This window comes from Poecilia latipinna, unplaced genomic scaffold (genome assembly GCF_001443285.1).
Source record: "Poecilia latipinna isolate Pla-1442-1.1 unplaced genomic scaffold, P_latipinna-1.0 Scaffold574, whole genome shotgun sequence".
Classification (NCBI taxonomy): Eukaryota; Metazoa; Chordata; class Actinopteri; order Cyprinodontiformes; family Poeciliidae; genus Poecilia; species Poecilia latipinna.
In genome coordinates, this window is record NW_015113190.1 from 41410 (window position 1) to 57119 (window position 15710).

Sequence of the window (15710 nt, forward strand, 5' to 3'; positions counted from 1 at the left end):
AGTTGCATACAATTCTGCAATCAAAGGAAAAAATGATCAGAGAAGTGCATTTTGATTCTCCTTCACTTTGACTGCTGCTAAATAAAACACAGCGCAACCTTCAGAAGTCACATGACCAGTAGAGAGACTCATTCTACGTGTAGATTAACCTCAGTATAAATTCAGATGTGTTGTGAAGGAGTCGGAGGTTCTGTGAGAGAACACTGGTAAGAAAGCAGCATCATGAAGACTGAGGAACATGTCACATCAGGGGTGACGTTTTGAAGTTAAAAGCAGGGACAGATTATAAACAAAACCTCAAGCTTTAAATATCTAGTAGATATTCCAACATGCAGACAGACTTCATTTTTCCAGCCTGGAAATCAGAATTCCAGCTTTTAAATGAATACAGAACACACCATGAGTAAATGCTGATTAGAAGATGATGCTGCAGTTGCTGAAGTTTAACGTCAGGACTGCTCTACTGCTCATCAAAAACCATCAATAATTTTCATTTATGTTCAAATGATTTAACTGAAATAACCTCAAAATATTAATATTGTTGTATGGAGCTGTGAGTGGAGTAAACAGATGTTTAATTATTACTATTAACCACATTGTTTCCATTTTGTGTTTGACTTCTGACCATGAACATCTTTGATCATTTGTTTTTACGGTAAATATGTGTTCTGTGTTCTGTCTATAAATCCTAAATTGTTAAAAATTCTTGTATTAAATAAATACTACATGTAGTGAATATGATGTTTTCAGGTAAGATGAAGCAAAAATGTTCTGTATGTATTTGCAGATCTTAAGTATACCATAAAAATGTATCTAAAATGCTTGCAGGAAGAGGTACTTCATTTCTATAACAATCTGAAAGTAACCACACACTTTAACCTCGAAGATCTAACTTCTGATTAAAGAAACTGGATAGTTTTATTGACTCAATATTAAATAAATAATGTATCAATATTTCTCTATGTAACTGGGCTTTATTTTAAAGCACTTGAAGCAGCAGAAGTTTATTTAACACTAGTTGACACACACTGTTCTTACCTGTAAGAGGGAGTTATTTCACGGTCCAGCAGAACGTTGGTAGCAAGGATCCCTCTCACAGAGTCCAGAATGAAAGCTTCATTAATGTTTCCTGACAGGATGGAATACTCAATCTGTCCGTTTTCACTGCTGTCAGCATCAGAGGCAAACACCTGTTTGAAATACAGGAAACAATAAGAATCACTGAAAAGCCCAACTACTACTGGATCTGTCCACACGGTGGATAAAGTGGCTGTACCTGCATGACGTAGGTGTTACGAACTTGTCCCTCCCAAACAGCCGTTCTGTAGTTGCTGAGTTCAAACAGCGGCGCGTTATCGTTGACGTCCAGCAGCGTGACGGAGACCCTGCAGTGGGCCGTGTGCAGCCCACTGTCGGCCAGAACCACCAGCTGGATCTGAGGGCTCACCTCGAAGTCCAGGGAATTTTCCTTCTGCACTCGGATCTCACCTAACAAAGACGGACAAAAATGGCGGTGAAGAAAAAAAATTATCTGCTCCTAAAACAAAAGCCATTAAAAGCTGTTAGCTCAGCTACTTTCAGTCAGATGAACAGCTTAGAGCATAGACTGAACGTAAGACAGAGACAGAAAAATGATATTTTTCTTCAGCAGGGGAAGCGAAAATGGAGGATCTAACTATGGGTCAATGCTAAAGGCTAAAACAAATTTGAGACTGGGGTTGAGCTTCCAGCAGGATGGACATGTAATCATAGAGTGACAGCTATATTCATAAGTTTAATTCAAACTAAGACTCGGAGACAACGCTGGAACACAGATTCTCACACATTCTGCACTAAATCTGACTGAGGTTGAGCAGTTTTACTAAGAACTGGCCAAACCTTCAGCTTCTTGATGTGCACAGCTGATGGACACATTCCCCCAATAGCTGATATTTTTTTTTTTTTAGAACCATATGTGCTTTTTGTTCATGAGCTACTTTGTGTTGATTTATCACAAAAAACAGTTGACATAAGGAGTAATTTGACAAAATGTTAAAACATCCAAGTGTGAGGCACTACAGATTCCCTGCACTAACCCTTTAATGCTAACTGTGACAGCAGCAGCTTTAAAACAAAAAGAAAGGAATAAAACAGTTTGAATGTGCTCTGTACCTGTGTAGCGGTTTATGGAGAACGCTGCATTCTCGTTGCCACTAAATATGGTGTAAGTTATCCTCTGTCTGCCGTTGGTGTCGTCACTGGCCTCCACTTTTGTAATCCAAGTACCTTGAGAAACATAACATGAAAATGTTGCTCAGTTTATTTGTATTATTTATTGAAAACATTTGGAGCAGAGGCGATGAGACGCACCTGCTCTGCTGTTCTCCTTGACGGTAGCGTTGTACACTTTGTTTGTGAACTGAAGCCCGTCATGCTCCCCCTTCAGATGGACCAACAGCAGGCAGGTGGCGGTCTGCGGAGGACGTCCTCGGTCTGAGACCAGGACCTCCAGCTTTCTGCCAGAGAAACCCGCCCTCACTCGCCTCCTGAGTGAAATCTCTCCTGAAGCGGAGTTGATGTCAAACAGACTCTCCTCGCCTGAAAACCTGAACTGGACCATCCCGTTCTCACCCTGGTCAGCGTCTGTAGCAACCGCTGTGGTCACTATCTGATTTGGTTGGGTCCTAATGGAGACCCAGGCATGAAGTGGGTTTTGGTCACAGACGGGCACGTTATCGTTGACGTCGTCCACCTCAATGGTCAGTGAAGCCACAGAGCTCAGTGGGCCCTGAGCGGAGCCGTCTGTGGCCACGGCTTTCAGGGTGTACAGAGCCTGGCTCTCTCTGTCCAGAGACCTGGTGGTGCGGACCACTCCGGTGAAGGGATCCACCGAAAAAGCCCCCTGGCTGTTGTCATCTGTCAGGGTGTAGGTCACTTCTCCGTTGGGACCCTCATCGGGATCGAAGGCGGTCAGCTGCAAGACCTCTGCCCCAGGCGGTAAGCCTTCACTGACGGAGGCGTGGTAGCTCTCAGGACTGAAGGAGGGGGCGTTGTCGTTCTGGTCGAGCAGGAGAATGAGAAGCTGCGTGGTGGAGCTGAGAGGAGCGGGGCCCGAATCCTGAGCCTGAATGGTGAGAGTGTAGTTCTGAATTTCCTCCCGATCCAGAGCCTGCATGATGCTGACCGCTCCGGTCTCACTGTTGATTGCGAATCGGCCTCCGTAGTCCTCACCTAAAGTCGTTTAAAGAAATAAAGAACCAAAAGAGTGCAGCTCATTTCAGGTTATCACAGTTTGGATTGTTGTTACAAATAGATAAAACATTGATATCATAAAATTCCAGTGAAGTGTGAGCAATTTTTAAAAAACAGCTAACGAAAAATGGAAACAACACAAAACCGTAAAAAAAATAAAAATTAATATCCTTTAAACTTTTTAATGTTTTATTACATTACGACCACAGAGTGCAATATGTTATTGGGATTTTAAGTTACACACCGACAAAAAGTCGTACAAAAATGTGAACTGGAAGGAAAATTACAGTTTTTGTGCATTTCTCTTATTTATTTAGCAGCACAGTAAACGTAAAAAGGCTGTGTGTTGGGAGAAACTTGAGGCCTACATGCAAAACTCTACATGCTGGAAATCTAACACTCCACATCATGCTGAAAACACCACCATTACAGTGGCAGCATCATGCTGTGTGGATGCTATTCTTAAGCTGACGGAGGTTAAACACAACACAAAACAAGGCAAAAGCTTGAAAATGCTTCAGGCTGCAGCGGAGGTCCACCATACAGGATGGAACAATGGAATGGAATGGTTACATCAAAGTTATATTAATCTGTTGGATTGGAAAAGTCAAAGTTCAGAACTAAATTTATTTGAAAATTTGTGCAAAAGCCTGAAAATTGATGCTCAAATATGACCTTGTTCTACTTTGCTTAGGAAAATGAGCAGTGGATATGAAAAGCTGATAAGAAGAGTTTTCCTCCCCCAACATCTGCAGCTTTAACTGTGGTGGAAGGTGACTTAGGGCCCTGAATACATAGGCATGCCACACTTTTCAGACATGTATTTCTGAACAACCACATTTCACAGTAACACACTTTTCTACGTCGGTGTATTAGGGCCAGTGCACATAGAAAAGAAGGAGGAGTAAAATTCTGATAAAAAAACAGAAATTTTGAGATTAAGCTCTGAATTTTTAAACCTACCTAGTACAGAGTAGTGGATGGTGCCGTTTTCTCCCAGATCAGAGTCAGAGGCAAGAGCTGTATGTATAACTCCAGGAGAAAGATTTTCTGGCAGGCTGATCTGGAACAGTGGCTGCATAAACTCTGGAGGGTTGTCGTTGTCGTCCAGGATGGAGCACAAGACTGTGGCTGTCCCCAACAGAGGACGGAAACCGTTGTCCCGAGCCTGGACTGCAGACAGAAATCACAAATGAGTCTTTATAAGGGAAACCTTGACAGTTAGTAGACAGACTGACACAATGCAACAGAAACAACCTGGAGCTCAGAGGGACATTTGGGGATTGCTCCTCCAGACCAAGAAATTGAGCTTAGGTATTTATTATTTAGTAAAAATACAAGAAAGAAAAGAAAAATAGATAAAAAGATAAAAACATCCATACAGCTTTTAATACACAGTCTAAAATACCTTTTTTTTTTTTTTTAAAGAAAATTCTTCCTGCTGGGATAATTGTCACCACATATTTTAATATTTCCTGACAAAAACTCCTGTGTGATTTTGGCTCGACTTCACGTTCAAGGTTTCCTGTCATTAAGATTTTATTATTGGATTTAATTGTTCGTCCTACTGGTGACTGTACAAATATTGTTATAAAACATCTGAAAGCGTTTTTAATCACTAACCACGGCTGGACGGGTGGTGAGCGTAATTACGTGAGAGTGAAAAGCAAACAGAAGGCTGCAGTCGGCCCAGGCTGGACATGCACACCGGTCAGACCCTCAGCTTCCTTCAACATAAATCAGCCTGCTGGATCAGTTCACCCTCACACTGAAGGCAGACGTCTTTATGAATTGATAAGAAACAGACTGAAATGCAATCAGGCTGAATTATTATCATTTGAAAGACTCAACCTTACTATCATCTGCCTGAAAATAAAAGATCAGAAGGGAAACAAATGTAATGATGAGCTGCATGGTGGGACGGTGGTTAGAAATGTTCACTCGGAGGTTTGGGCCTGGTTCTGTCTGGAGCTTGCAGTCAGACCTGAAAGATGAACTCATCAGTGTTTGGGTGTAGTCAGGCGTTGTACCTCTGAGGGTGAAATGTTGCTGCTGCTCTCGGTCCAGGTGGGTGGTGGTGGTGATCAGACCAGTGTACGGGTTGATGCTGAACAGCTCGTAGCCAGGGCCCGGCAGCAGGCTGTACCACACCACGGCGTTGTCCTCTGGTTGGAGCAACACGGGACAGGGACTTACACAGGTTGTTTCGATTGATCAAAATTTAGCATAGCCTTAACATTGTTTTATTTGATCTTCTTTTATTTAAATTTTTAAGCTAGTCCTAAAGAGGAAAATTTAGTTTTTTATTTGTATTTTCTACTGTTTTTATGGTTTTTAATATTTCATAGTATTGAGTATCGGTCTCTTTTGAATTGTTGTTATTTTTATGAATATTGTTGAGATAATGTAAAGTTTCCCGTCTGGTAAAGCTGGTAACCTGAGTAACCTCATAGTAACCAAATCCATCTAACAGTATTAATAAAGTTGATTGATTGTGTGTGGTAATTGACTGATGAATGGCAGACATAACAGTCTATAACAGCAAAAAGTCTTCAGCCTTGAGGAAACCTCTGTTAATGATCGTTCTCTTTGAACAGCATCGTTTATTACTAAGCAGTTTTGAGCTGCTGACAGCGTTCTGCTGCTGGCGTTCTCGCTAAAACCAGGAAGCGAGAAAACATCACCCAAATGTAAAGACCTTCCACTGGCTCACTGGAGCTCAGAGAAACGTCTAATAACAGACTGTTTCCTAAAGTAACTTTAGCTGTGTGCATGAAAAACTCGAGATTCAAATCACATTTTGCCACCAACCTGCAACCAGTTAAATCACATATTTCCTATCAAGATCAAAGCTTGAATGTGCCAACCAGCACAAAATGAAACTGTCATCCTTTTTTTAGACTGAAAATCTCCTTTGACTGCTTAACATGCATGAAGTGGATAAACAGATCATCACAAGCACAGAACAATGGATATCTTTGGTGGGAGCTTATGGAAAACAGCAGCACAAACAATAATCAAATAAGATGGTGGGAGAGCGCCCAGAGCTGCGAGCCGAGGCAATCTGAGAAGAAAAAAAACAACGAAAAAAAAAAAGCGGCTTCTTTTGGCACAGATGGCTTGGATTACCGCAATCATCACGAGAGACGACCACTCAGATCTCCCAGAGGAGCCGTATGCTTGCTGTTCTTGGACAATTCTCAGTCACAGGAATGTTGGTTCAAGTCAATCCCTCCCCACCTCCTGAACCTTCTGCTGCACAGCCTCCAACCTCCAGCATTTAAAAAGACTCCGACTGTCAGAGCCATGAGACAGACTGTGATTCTGGAGGGCAAGAGCCCACGTGTTAAAATAAACGGGACAAAGGTGTTGAGTAGGAACCATAAATAAGGATCATATGAATGAAATTTAGCAGGATGTAAAGTAAGCACTGTGGTTGAGAGAGACGCTGATAAAAGGACATATGAATAAACTTTATGATCAACCGCAATTCTGACGGGATTATTATAAATCAAGCAAACCATAACTTCAATTCACTGTTATGCTGTCAGTCAAGCAGGCATGGCAAAGTTTGTTATTTAACCACCTTTGGCATAAACTTTCTCCAAACTTTGAATTACTAAACTGAGAAAGTTGCAGAAACTAGTCTTAAAAATACACTTTTTAAAACTTTATTTTGTTCTCTTTGAGTTTTATGTTAACTTAATGTGTTTGTTTTCCTGCTGTAACTTTGTAAATCTTTAAGTCCAGAAGCAGATGCTGCCATCTAGGGACGGTACAGAAACACTGCAATTTCCACCCAGACAGGCTTTAAAGCTGTTAAAGGTATTAAAGTAAATTAATTACAAGGAATATGTTTGATATGCAAATGGACAGACTCAGAACAGCTTCTTCCCATCCTGATCTCTAACATGCACTAATTATGTGGTGGTATTAGGTGTATGTGTGTGTAAAATAACATTAGCATATTTATGCTTATATTGTAAATATTTCCTACATTGTTTGCACTGTTTTGTAGCTAAATGTTAGGCTTTAAAAAACTGCATAAAGGTAATTTATTCAAAACTAACTGACTTCTATTTTTTTTCTTAAGTTGTTTTTTCTCTGATTCATGCTTCATTCTGGTGAATTGTTTACAATCAGACAATAAGAAAATTAGGCTTTGAAATTAAGAACTGAAAGTGTTGTTGCCTTATGTTTTTCATCTAAAAAAATAATTCAGAAATGTTGATCGAGAAGGAAATAAAATAGATGTAGACGATTTTGTTAGATAGACAGTTTCTTTAAGAAAATGCATTTCTCAAAAAAAGTATTTTAGTTTTTTATTTACATAGAAAATGGCATTAGTCAGGCAGAACAAATCTGCTCTTGCTCTAAATGTGCCATTCATTAAAAATAATGTTCCACAATAATAAAAGCATTAAAAATGATCAAAATGTTTTTTTCACCTTTTATACTATTAATAACACTTAAAAGTGTGGATGGATTGATTAATTATCATTAGAATCTTAATATTTAAAGGGAAAGATGTAGGTAAGTAACTCATAATCAATACCTGAATCCATATCAGAGGCAGAGACTCTGAGCAGTGGCTCTCCAGGGCCTTTATTCTCCACCACACTAGTAACATAGGTGGTCTGACTGAAGACGGGGGTCTGGTCGTTAACATCTCCCACCTCCACTGTCAGGGTCTGGGTGGAGGACAGAGAGGGGATGCCCTGGTCCGCTGCTCGGACAGTCAGACGGTGGACACGCTGGGTCTCATAGTCCAAAGGGGCAGAGAGAAACAGAAGGCCTAAAGAGGATAAGAGAGTTTAAACAGTCAGCTGAGGAAATAATATTCCAGTGATAAAGGAAGAATGATAGAAATGCTAAATATAGAATTTATTCTTCCTTGGCTGCAGCAGCATTATTTTTCTGTTATAGAGATTTGGATGTAGACAAAAAGTTCAGTTTTGGTCTCATTTATCTTGAGAACCTTTTTTCTAGTCCCAATATTACATATGGCTCGTTAACGATGGCTTTCCAATAGTTAATATTGTTATTAAGTGCAGCTCTTCTCAAACCTCAGCTGTTGATCTCAGAGGTATTTTTCCTTCCATTTGACCAATGTGTGCACCGTTTGGGAGCATCATATGATACCAAACAATGCCTTGTTTGTTGCTGTAACATGTCAAAATGTGAAAAAAGGGGAATTCATACCATCAAAAATACATTTTGCTTTGGGGTAAGAATAATATTAAAAAACATGTAACTTATTTATTTCATGCTCATCTAGTTTATGCACAAAAACAAACAAATACCAGTTTTCTCTTCCAGTGAGAAGAATCCCTTCTTGTTTCCATTTATAATGGAGTAGGAGATCAGTCCATTCTCCCCCTGATCACCATCTATTGCCACAAAATGGTGCAGCAGACTGCCCACCTCCGTGTCCTCCATCAGCTGCACGGAGTGAGCAGACACGAACACAGGCCGGTTATCGTTCACGTCCAGCAGGAGGAGCCGGACCATCACTGACGTCTGTTTACGCTCATCCATCCTCTCTGCCTGGTCTGTGGCGGCGACAGTGAAAACAAACGTCGGCGTGCTCTCACGGTCTAACGGTGCCGCAACTGTCATTGCACCTGTGTGTGAGTTCATGTGAAAGGGGAAGTGTGGGGTTGATCCACTGACTTCAGGGTCAAAGGTCAGAGTGTAGCGAAGGGCACTGTTTGCAAAAGTCCCATCTGTGTCTCTGGCATGAAAAGCAAAGGCCAACGATCCAACAGCGGCGTCTTCCCTCAGACCGAACATCAGCAGTTTGTTGGGGAACCAGGGGGCGTGGTCGTTCACATCCTCCACCGTCACGCTCACCAGCACAGAAATGTTCAAGCCAACAGATGCACCGACGTCTTCCACTCGAGCCACCAGGAAGTACTGCTTGGCAGACTCGTAGTCCAGTGGCTGGTTGACATAGATGTCGCCAGACGTGCCGTCGATTCCAAAGAAAATGCTCCCGTCTCCCTCGGCGATGCTATACTGAAACCTGCCTTCATCCGAAACGCTGACCGAGCCGATGACCGTTGCAGGCTCGGCGTCCTCCCTAACCGAGAAATGCCTCACTGCTTGGTGATCTGAGCTGCCGTACTCATCCTCCAACCCATAAACCTGCAGCAGAAATGCACCAAATTAAATGTGTTTTCTTGTAAACTGAGAAAAAAAGAAAATAACTTCAAATTGGACAAAGACTAAAATAAAAAGTTACTGTGGCAAAGCATTCATACCAATAAGATGTCTTCTATTTTAGGCTACAACCACTAACTAAATATATCTTATTTCCATGTGGAAGACCAACATGTGTGATTGTAAAACTGAAGAATAATTATTAATGATTTTCAAAATGTTGAAACCAATAAAATTTCATGTACATTTGTACTGAGCCCCCTTTACTCTGAAAAACTTAAATAAAATCCAGTGCACCTAAATGCCTTCAAGAGTCAGCTAAAGAACATAGAATCTGAATAAAATACACAATGTTTGTAACTTAAAAATGAAACCAATTGTGAAATTTTTTAATAAGGCCTCCCTCCACCGGGAGGCGACCTAGAGGAAGACCCAGGATGGGAGAGTTTCTGAGCTCTCTGCTTAGGCTGTTGCCTCTGCAACCCGACCTCAGATTGAGCAGAAGATAATGGATGGATGGATGGATGTGGCATATGGAAGGTACCTGTATGTGAACCACTGCTGTGTCCTCCAGAGATGGGGCTCCACCATCCCTGGCTGTTATCTTGAGAGTGTAAAATGGTTCAGTTCTCTGACTGAAGAGCTGCGTGGTTCTGATGTCTCCATTTTTACTGTCAATCTCAAAGTGCCTGAGACCGTTCTCCTCTGATCCAACTGAGAGAGAACAAGAACATTCAGGATCTCACATTTGCACAGCAGAGAACACGTTTCACACTCACCTGTTACTAGTGAATGGGTGACGGTTCCATTCTCTCCAGCATCCAAGTCTTTGGCAAACATGTTGGTCACCAAGAATCCTGCAGGTACGCCTGCCCATATCTGCAATAAAGACACAACGTGAATAATATGTACATGAATGCACATTTAGAGATGGTTCTGCTCTGGTTTTCTGTTGCTGTGTGTGGCGCCACTTGAAGCTCTAAATCAGTTCGAGCAAAGATTTTATTCACTTTTACATCATCAATACTTTTGCACTAAATGATTATTTATCCAAAAAGTCATTTTTAGCTATTTTTTTTTACAAACTAGTGTAACACAACATGCTCGACAGAAGTTAGCAACAGATGGACAATTAAATTGGGTAAACAGTGCAGACGTGTTTTTACACACAAATACCAGAAAATAGAGCTTATAAATGAGCAATTCTGCATGTTATAACAGTGTGCAGCTGGTCAGAGAGAGAAGAGTTAATAACTCTATGACGTTTTTGTGAGTTGAACTGACTGTGGAATGAGATACTAAAAGCCCAATGATGAGGTTTATGTGACTAAATCTGTGATCCTTTTAAGGCCATTTGGAATAACCTGAAAAAAGACAGTTTCCTATGTTGGGATTCACATCCACGTTGTGTGTTCTTTGCTACATTGCAACACACACTTCGGTTTAACACAAGCGCTAACATAATTTCAGTATAAAGGTGCACAAAAACCACTGTAGAAGCATTTAAACTCTGATCAGAACCACGCTGTGATTCTCCAAACTCAGTTTGTTCATGCTGCCATCTAAGTCAAATTTCTTACAGGAACATTTAGCTCTTTGCTGGAAGGCAGATGATTAAACTGTGGAGTGTTGTCATTGATGTCAGTGACCAGGACATGAACATTGGCGGTGGCATTGAGACGAGGGTGACCTTGATCTGTCACCATAACGGTCAGGCTGTGCTGGCTGTGTTGCTCCCGGTCCAGCGCCACCCAGTTGATGATTTCACCTTAAAAAGAGAAGAGAAAAACGAGTGAGGAGAGGAAACAGCTGGCTGGTGCTGGTAATAAAACCATTTTTACCTGTTTTAGCATTGATGCGGAAGTATTTCCCATCTGAGAGGAGGATGTAGGACAGCTGGCTGTTCTTCCCAGAATCCTTATCCTTGGCTCTGACTGTTCCCACCAGGCCTTGTGGAGATGACCCCTCTGATACAGTGAAGTAGTACACATCACTGCTGAACACTGGGGGATTGTCATTGACGTCCAGCACCAGTACATTCACCATTGCTGTTGCTGTGACATTGGCCAGTGAAGCCTCTCCACAGGTGGACAACACCTGAAAACGATATCTTGACTCGGTCTCAAAGTCAAGATTGCTGGAGAGATACAACCATCCAGACTTTGGGTGGATGTGAAAAGGAGGCGGAGGGAACCCAGCTTCTGCTTCCAAAGAGTAAGTGAGACCTGAGTTTGAAGTGTGAGACCCTCGGGTGCGGTGCGCCCTCACCTGGATGACGCGGGAGTCTTTGCGGTAGCCTTCCCCTATCTCCACCTGGTAGACCAGCGTCTCAAAGGCCAGGCTGTCATCTGCAGCTGTGTGGTCAATGTTAACCGAAAGGGTCAGGGTGGAGCTCAGGGGAGGTTTTCCTTCGTCTTTTGCCAAGATTTCCAGGTTGTATCTTTGCTGTTGGCTCACATGTAAGCTCTTATTAAGTCTAACCATTCCAAGGTTTGAGTCAATGGCAAACACTTCACTTCTGCTGCTTTTCAGATGATACTGCACTATGCCATTGGCACCGCTGTCATGGTCATGTGCGTGAGCGATGAACAGCACTGTTCCAGGCCGAGTGCTTCGAGAAACAGTGATGGTGTCTCTCCTCTTGGGAAACACAGGGGCATTGTCATTGACATCAGTGATGGTGATGTTGACCTGGGTGGTGCTGTAAATAGGAGAAGTGTCTGTGTAGGACTGAAGGAACAGCAGGGCATAAGGCTGAGACTCATGGTCCAGAGGTTTGATGGTATTGATCACACCAGACTTTGGATGGACAGAAAACCAACTGTGAAGGTTTCCAGAAGAGATTCGGTAAGAAATGGGCTCCGTCGAATCTGGAAAGACATGAAATAAAGCTTTTCAATACATGGTGGAGTTTTATCTAGACTTTTTTTAGTGTCAGCATGAAACATCTCCAACAAATTTCTGGTTAGTACTTTTCGTGACTTTTTTTTGTCAAGCTATTAAACTCTAAACTATGAATTATTCAGGCTTATAAGGACTCCTGAAGGGATGCATCAGTGTTGTGTCTGCACAGAACGAACAGTTTTACAAAAAAAAAAAAAAAATGGATTAAAGAAGATCTTTCTTTTTTTTACCAACAACCTGTGGCAAAAACACAATATGTTCCCATTTCTAGATGAATTTATAAATTATTTCTTGGCCAACTACAACTGGTGAGAAAAAAAGGAAAAAAAATAACAGCCTCCATATAAAGAAAGGTTTTGAAATACCTGCTAATGACCTGATGATGAATAAATACTACTTAGAATCATAATAATATAGAAAATGTATTTAACTGAACTGATTTTATCTGAATGGGACAATGCACATTAATGAATGTACCACATTGCCACAAATACAATGTGGCAATGTAGTAAGATGCTAATTTCTGTCTGTAGTCTCATGAAACAAAGAACACAACATGCAAACAATAATAATAAAATTTCATTAAAGAGAAAAATGCAATAAAAATAACAAATAAAATCAATATGGGGGTAGGTATTAAAGTGCTAGTGTATTTTATAATGTTGAACAAAATCTGTCATAAAATAGTGATTGAAATAAGAGACGTCTGACTGAGGTCAACCCCATCAGGGTTACTATTTATAGAAACAAAATAATGTCACATGTTGCGAGATACAGACTCTGTACAACCGGATCATCAACATGGATTCATACTTCTTATGAATATAAACACATTATGTTTCTCTATCTTTACAAAGACTAATTCATTTCTATAGCTTAATCTTGACCTTTACTGTAAAACTAACCATTACCAGTAACCCGAAAACTAACCTAAACTCAACTGACGCCTTAGCCTGAAACTTGACTTATGACCCCAAAACAACACAGCACAAGGAAATGGTGCTTACAGTGTAACAAATGTAAGCTCTCTCTCACACACACACACACACACGCTCTCTCACACACACACACACACGCACACACACACACGCACGCACGCACGCACACACACACACACACACACACACACACACACACACACACACACACACACACACACACACACACAAAGACACACACACACAGAGTACATTAATTATCTTAAAGGTCAGAAAATCCCAATAATCTCAATCATCTCCTCAATGTGTGTGTTGCATCTCAACACACACACTGTTTCAGTTACAACCTACTGAAACAAGCATAGAGCTTAACACTGGCTGGCCCCTGCTGTTTCTACTTTAGACTGAAGTGTTAGTCTGTAAGTTGATTAGAGAGCCTTAAATGACTGTCTGGTGTGTGTGGCTGAGTGCTTTAACTAATGAGTCGTGTGGAGCAGCATGTCTATGTAAGAATAATCCTGGAAAACACACATATTTATAAAACAGAGCAAAAAAATCATACATAATAAGCTGTTTAATAACTGTATGTTCATGACAATATTATGAGACATGGTAAATAATGTTGATTTGACGTGTATGATCAAAGAAAACAATAGAAATTTCTTACTCTTTTTTTATTCTGTATGTCAGTTCGACTGATATCTGTAATTGTTTTTGTCACAAACAAGACAAATCCTGTCTAATCCATTTTGTGTCACCTTTCATTGCCCTTCAAATGGACTATTTTTCGTTTTATACAATCAGGATCTTCAGTCGTTTTGGGGTTTTCTGGGCTTGTTGTTTATCTATTTGCCTTAAGAATTGTAAATTATATTTAGTTCAGTGTGCTCCTAGTTATTTCAGTGAAATTATGTTTATTATTATTTATTCATTTTGCTCAGTTTTTTTGTCTGTAGATTTGAATTTTTCAGTTCCCCTGTTGGTGTTTATGTCATCTTTAATCCTGGTGACGATGTTTTTTGAAATGAATGCAAACTTCTCTTTTCCTTAACGGGATTTTTCAGTAGATCTTGATAAACCTCAAGGACCAAACTACCTCCAGTCAGTACTATTTTCGTTTGAATTTTATCTCTCTTTTTCTCTGTGTAATCCCCCAAACCACAGCATTTTAAAAATAGTAGAACTTATTTTGTTCCTAACAGCTCTGTATTGGCAATAAAGAGCTGTTCTCTGAGCCTAACAAGCAGTGCTGACTCACACTAAATGTGATATGCTAATAGATTAATAGATTAACTCAGAACAAGAACCACAAGGAGAACCTGATCAGAATCAAAGAAAAGTCTAATTCATTTAAAGACTTAGTTGCATAATATTTATTTCAACGTCTAATCTTTAAATTTCCAGCAAACTGTTTTTCCTTCTTCCACCTGCAGTAAAAAAAAAATAGCAAGACAACATTTTTAAATTGTTTCACACTTTGGTTCTGGATGCCAAGGAGAGGAACCATCAGGCATCCACTGCCAGAGCCAGATGTAAGCAGCTGATATCTGAGGTTCAACAGACATGTCAAGAATTCCTTAATCACAAAGTGGACAGTCTCAGGTCTAGAACCACAGGTCCAGAACCACAGGTCCAGAACCACAGGTCTGGACCCTGAATGGTTACAGAAGAAAACCCAGGCTGAGCCTCCTGCTGCAGGGATCACTGTGTTGGTTAAAGCTGACTCTTGAGATGAACAAAACTAAATTAATGTTTTCCTGAAATCACTACCAGATCACAAAGTACCAACTTTACTGCTCATGTTGTGTAAATGATTAGAGGAGCTGGTGGGTGTAGGATGGTTCCAGAGGGAACAAGCCCAGTAAAATCAGTTTGCTCATTGCTGGTCTATAGAAGAACCAAACGATGTCCAATGGAGCCTCTCCTCAGAATTGTAACATGATGCTTAATTATTTTGTGTTTCTGTTTTAATGTGTGTCTAATAAGGTTTGCTTTACAATTTGATTTTTTTCCATGTAGTTTTAAAAATACATTGTCAGCACAATAGTTGCACCAGACATTTTAAGCATATGCATACTGTATTCATTTGGATGGTTTAGATTATTAAAGGGGCAGTATTATGTGTTTTCCAGGCACATAGTATCGTTTTATAGCCCAATAAAGTAACTATGTTAACTTCAGTTATTATTATTGAGTTGGTCAATTGGGTCTCTGTCTCTTTGAAAACTCTCTCTTTCTGAAACTCCACCTTCAGGAAGTCTTCACAACATGGTAAAAACAACGCTGGTAGCGTTTGACTGAGAAGCAGCTTCTATGATGAGCTCAACTGATGCACAGTTCCACCAGGTGTTGGCTAATTTCTGCTAGCTAGTCTGAAGGAGCTGAGTGGGAGGGAGGCATTTTGTGCAGTGGCTGTGGAGATTAAAAGATTTCTCAAACATGCATATAAGAATCAATGATGTAAGGTTTAAAAAA

At 40.6% G+C, this 15710-nt stretch overlaps 1 protein-coding gene across 1 annotated transcript in view; it reads right to left on the minus strand.

The window, feature by feature from the left end:
• Positions 1 to 15710, minus strand: part of dchs2 (dachsous cadherin-related 2) — a 41676-nt gene that overhangs the window by 12883 nt on the left and 13083 nt on the right. Inside the window, exons 5-16 of the mRNA XM_015042012.1 lie at positions 11235 to 12263; positions 10974 to 11161; positions 10173 to 10272; positions 9938 to 10107; positions 8535 to 9378; positions 7787 to 8026; positions 5262 to 5396; positions 4195 to 4404; positions 2350 to 3210; positions 2152 to 2265; positions 1277 to 1488; positions 1039 to 1190 (exon numbers count right to left, since the gene is read on the minus strand). Coding sequence (XP_014897498.1) covers positions 1039 to 1190; positions 1277 to 1488; positions 2152 to 2265; positions 2350 to 3210; positions 4195 to 4404; positions 5262 to 5396; positions 7787 to 8026; positions 8535 to 9378; positions 9938 to 10107; positions 10173 to 10272; positions 10974 to 11161; positions 11235 to 12263 — 4255 coding nt within the window. The remainder of the gene's footprint in view (positions 1 to 1038; positions 1191 to 1276; positions 1489 to 2151; positions 2266 to 2349; positions 3211 to 4194; positions 4405 to 5261; positions 5397 to 7786; positions 8027 to 8534; positions 9379 to 9937; positions 10108 to 10172; positions 10273 to 10973; positions 11162 to 11234; positions 12264 to 15710) is intronic.